General features: G+C 48.2%; 1 protein-coding gene across 1 annotated transcript in view; it reads right to left on the reverse strand.

Annotated features, from left to right (window-relative positions):
* METTL21A (methyltransferase like 21A) overlaps positions 1–5076 on the reverse strand; it is a 9616-nt gene extending 4540 nt beyond the window's left edge. The window contains exons 1-3 of the mRNA XM_010861064.1: positions 4877–5076; positions 4282–4460; positions 2727–2838 (exon numbers count right to left, since the gene is read on the reverse strand). Coding sequence (XP_010859366.1) covers positions 2727–2838; positions 4282–4428 — 259 coding nt within the window. The 5' untranslated portion in view covers positions 4429–4460; positions 4877–5076. The remainder of the gene's footprint in view (positions 1–2726; positions 2839–4281; positions 4461–4876) is intronic.
* Between the last annotated feature and the right edge of the window lie 27 nt (positions 5077–5103).

Genomic DNA, 5103 nt, shown 5'->3' on the forward strand with positions numbered 1-5103 from the left:
TTCTGGCCCCTACCAGAGGCCCCATCTTTTGTGGCAACAACTAACTAGTCCCTCACTCTGGGATGGTCTTTGAAGAACCTTACCTGGCTTTCCCAAGCCCACAAATGCAGATTTCCAGATCAGAAACAAACACGCAGAGGGGCTATGAACACTTGCTGAGCATTTACTTTGTGCCAGTCAATGACCTACAGATGTCTACAGGTAATCTCATTTGATCCTCGCTGGGCAGTGAATACAGTCATTATCCCCATTTTATTGGGAAACTGAGGTTTAGAGATTCAGCAACTTGCCCAAGGTAACACAGCTGCTGCTGCTGCTGCTAAGTCGCTTCAGTCGTGTCCGACTCTGTGCGACCCCATAGATGGCAGCCCACCAGGCTCCCCCGTCCCTGGGATTCTCCAGGCAAGAACACTGGAGTGGGTTGCCATTTCCTTCTCCACTGCATGAAAGTGAAAAGTGAAAGTCAAGTCGCTCAGTCGTGTTCAACTCTTTGCGACCCCACGGACTGCAGCCTACCAGGCTCCTCTGTCCATGGGATTTTCCAGGCAAGAGTACTGGAGTGGGGTGCCATTGCCTTCTCCAGTAACACAGCTAGTAAGAGGTAAAAGAAGTCAGAGGTGGTGGAGTGCTTACTTGCGGCTGGGGGGTGGTGAGGGAGTGGGCAGGAGGGCATATTGGGAGTTTGGGATCAGCAGGTGCAAACTATTGTATGTGGGATGAATGGCAGCAAAGTCCTACTGTGTAGCACAGGGAATGGTATTCAGTATGCTGTGACGGAGCAAAATGGGAAATGTATGTATGTATATATATGTCTGGGTCGGGTTGCTGTGCAGCAGAAGTTGGCATGACATTGGGAATCAACTATGCTTCAGTAAAATTAAATTGAAAAAAAAAAAAGAGGTCAGCGCCTAGTGGGCCTCTAACCCTGTGCACATCACCACAGTCTGTCTTGACAGCAGTGAGGACGCCCTTGTTCTCAGGAAGAGACAGAAGAAACCTCATCTTTCCATCCAGTTAACTCCTCTCACGCCACCAAGACGAGGGTTAGTGTTGCAGAAAGAAAAAAACTCAGGCTGCTGTATCCGACAAGCCCGGTTTGAGTCTCAGCTCAACACTAATCAGGACTTCAAAAAGTGGGTTAGTTTCCCAGAACTTCCAGCTTCACTGGCAAAATGAAAATTTTAAAACATACCTAACATACACAGGGATGATACAAGGTTAATGTGAGGAGAACAAAAGGTGGTATCACTGAGGGCCTCCCTGGTGACTGAGAGTGCTGTGACACCAGATACGCGTGTGGGCTAAGTCGATTCAGTCATGTCCGACTCTTTGCCACCCCGTGGAACTGAAGCCTACCAGGCCTCTCTGTCCACGGGGTTCTCCGGGCAAGAGTACTGGAATGGGTTGCCATTCCCTTCTCCAAGGGATCTTCCCAACCAAGGGATGAAACCCACATCTCTTGCGTCTCCTGCATTGGCCAGTGGGTTCTTTACCACTAGTGCCACCTGTGATGTCAGACAGATGGACCTAAATCAGCTTCTAGGTACGTAATTCCACCCACCGCCCCGCCTATGCTCCCCATTGGAAGGCAAAATCTAAACAGAGAAAGTAATACTGAAAAAGATATGTTGCCAGAAAAAGAACAGGACAAAAGTGGGACTTTAGTGGGTCCTCAAGTATTTGTACGCACAAGATGGAATTCTAGATCCTGACCACCCCAGTGTGGTCTGAGGACCAGCAGTTTGGGCATCACTGTCATCACTTGGGAGCTCATAAGAAATGCAGGCTCTTGGGCCCCACTCTAGACCCAGGGAAGAACAAACAAGAGCCCCAGCTGACAATACCGAAGTGAGGAATAGTATATATTATATCTTAGAGGCAGGTCTACCCAATCATCAAATAGCTTGAACTGCACAAGCCAGAAATTGTAGAAAAGAATCAAAAAAATTGTCAACAGTCAACTCTTTGTCAAAAAAGAGTCAATGAATTATGAAATAGAAATGAAGGTTAAAAATGCTCTAGGCCTAAATTAATGTCTGTATGCAAAACACACACACACACAAACCTTGACATCAAGTCAGAACTACGTACTGTTTAATAGAGGATGTCAGTTCAAACTGCAGGGGGCCCAGCCCTTCCTAAAAGGAACAAACCACCAAAGATTCCTCAGCAACAAAGGTAAAAGATTTTCTGCTCTCCTTACTTCCTTGGGGTAAATCCAAACATAGACACAGGGATAGTGGTTTAGTTGCTAAGTCATGTCCAGCTCTTGAGACCCCATGACTGTAGCCCGCCAGGCTCCATGGGATTTCCCAGGCAAGAATACTGGAGTGGGTTGCCATTTCCTTCTCCAGGGGAACTTCCCAACCCAGAGATCAAACCTGCTTCCCCTGCACTGCAGGAGGTCAGTACCTAAAACTGTAAAATAAAAATAAAAATAAAAAAATACACGAATTGGATAATTCTCTTTGAATTCAGTCTCCTTAAGATCATCATAGAATTGAAGGGGGCAAAGCATCTCCAGTGAGAATATAAATAACAGGATGAGACAGAAAGAGAAGGAATGAGCCTTCCTGAAGTTGTGAACATAGCAGTTGTGGCCCGTGACTCATAATAAGTACAAGGAGAAGGACAGTAACCCAGTAAGAGGGAAACTAACAATGGGTTTGCGTCATGAAAAGGCCACCCTTCCACTCACATGGGAGGGAGCCCTGCGTCACACTCACCCAGCAGGGCAGCCACTATGCCCACCAGCCCTGTGCCAGCACCCAGCTCCACAGCAGAGCAGCCCCTGAGCTCCACAGTGCCCATCTCCAGATACGTGGCAAGAACGACAGCCTGAGTCAAAACACAGTATGACAGTTAAGGTCAACAAGCGCTTCAGGATTTCCAGCAGGCTCCATGCTCCAGGAAGTTACCACACACCCCCTCCCACTGCGAGGCTCAACTCCCAGGTTAACAGCACCCGTGGGAACTCAGCTGCTGCTGGTAGGGTCACCTAGAGCAAACATGGATACCAAGTCCCACAGCCCAGCTGCCCCCAGCCCCACCGGAGGCCCTTGGGGGGACAGCAGCAGTCAGTGATTCTGTCCACCCAAGACCGGGTCCTGCTGAATCTGGGAAGGTGGTTAACTTCTGTGTCACAGCACTCTGACACTCAAGGTTTACAAACCCATTCTGGCAGAGCTGACATGAACAGTCTCTGTGATTTGGCTTAAGGAAAGTCCAGTTCCTAAACCGAGTTCAAATCAGCAAAGCCAAAACCAAAGGGGACAAGCAGAGCCCCACTAAGCCTCTCGGAGCTGCACCCCTCTCTCCTGCTCTCCTGAGCCCCTAACACTCATCACCCCTCAGCGACCCGACATCAAGGGGTAAGTTTCAGATGAAGGGTTGGACTTGATATGTGAGTCAGCATTTGCAAACAACTCTAAAAATCAATGTATGCTCTTAACATAATTTTAATTTTTCATGGCCACATAGTATACTGAGCAATTCCTCTTCTCGGGGAGAATGAAGGAGACTCACCCATTCCTCACTATTCTGTATCTTTACTACTCTCTGAGAAAACTTTTCTTGTAGTTACCTTGGACTAGATTCCTAGAAGTAGTACCACTGGGTTACAGATATATCAATATTTTGTATCCCTGAATGTTTCTGACACCCCTAATACAATGTTAAGATGGTAAAACTGTATCTATGCCAATCATTTATCCAGCATTCACTGAATCCTGAGTTTCCCACTGAATCCCAGGTGCGGCTGGAGGCTGAGGGCAAGTCTGCCACAAGCAGTTGAAAGAACAGGGCTGGGGAGAGGGAAAAGTAGCAATTACAGTGTCCTTTTTTGATCATGACAACTATGGAAAACTTAAAGAAAACACATGATCCTCCTGTGGGGCTTTGTCAGTTACATTTTCTTTGTGCAATGTTAAACTTAGTCTCCAAAGCAGCTAGGGGCTCCAGTGGCAAGTCATTTAATTTCTCTCAGCTTTCTTTACTCACCCTTAAAATGCAATCTATTTAGTGGGGTGGGGGGCAGGCAGGAAAATGATTCTAGTGGGTAGAGGTTTTCTGGGGATGGGGTGTGGTGATGCAATGTTTTAAAACTCAGCATAGAGGTACTTGCACCACTTTGTGAATTTACTTAAAAACAAAAAAAAAAAAACTTGAAGTGAAAGGTACAGTATATGAATTACAAGCCAACAAAGCTGTTAACTTTTCAAAAATAAGAGCAGTCTTATCATCAATTGCTGATATTTTCAGAGGCGTCCGGGGCTCACTTACCGCGTCCCAAACCACCGCTGCGACTCCCAGTTGCTTCCAGTCCTGCCGGATCTGTATCGTGTGGTTTGCAAAGGAGAAGGTGGCCAGAGGCTTGTGGAATCTCTGCAGCCCCATCTCCGCGGTCTCCGTATAGGGCACCAGGGCCATCTCGCCCCCGCCAACTCTCTGTTCCCTCCAAGCTGTAGGGCAAAAGAATCCTGAGTGAGGCTCTAGCCAGAAAATGCATGACCTCTTTAGTAGCTCCAAGTGCTCAAAGCCAGTTGTTACAAGTTCAAAAGAAGAAAGAGTTGAGGCGAAATCTCTAATCCCTTTTGCACGGCCCTCCTGGGAAGTGAGATTTCGCTCTGAATTCACGCCAAAGGTGCTGGATGCCCTATACATTCAGCTGTAACCACTCAGTGAATTCGGTAAGAGTGAGCGAAGTGGAGATGTCAGCTCAGGGCGCGGACAAAGTAGCGCTTTCTAAACCGCCTGGGCCCGCGTGGACTGCGGCTTGCAACCCGCCGCGATCGGCGGGGCATCTATTGTTTTGTGTTGGTCTCCCCTCGCTCCCTCTCCCTCGGTGAGTTCAATGGGGACCACCACGGACTCGAACCTGAACTTCAACCCGGGGTTAACGTTGTGATTATCCTGCTTTATGGTACCAGTTGGATATACACGGTCTACGCAGATCCATTTCCTGGAGACTGAAAGTGAAAGACACTCGGGGATTCTGAATCACTCGCGGGGAGCGGGACCATGGGTCCGGCATGGAGTGGCCCCCCACCGCGGCTGGGAGCCCTCCCCGGAGTCGCCCGCCCCACTCTTGAAATGTTCATCTTT

The sequence above is a fragment of the Bison bison genome, unplaced genomic scaffold (genome assembly GCF_000754665.1).
Source record: "Bison bison bison isolate TAMUID 2011002044 unplaced genomic scaffold, Bison_UMD1.0 scf7180017864471, whole genome shotgun sequence".
In the NCBI taxonomy this organism is placed as follows: Eukaryota; Metazoa; Chordata; class Mammalia; order Artiodactyla; family Bovidae; genus Bison; species Bison bison.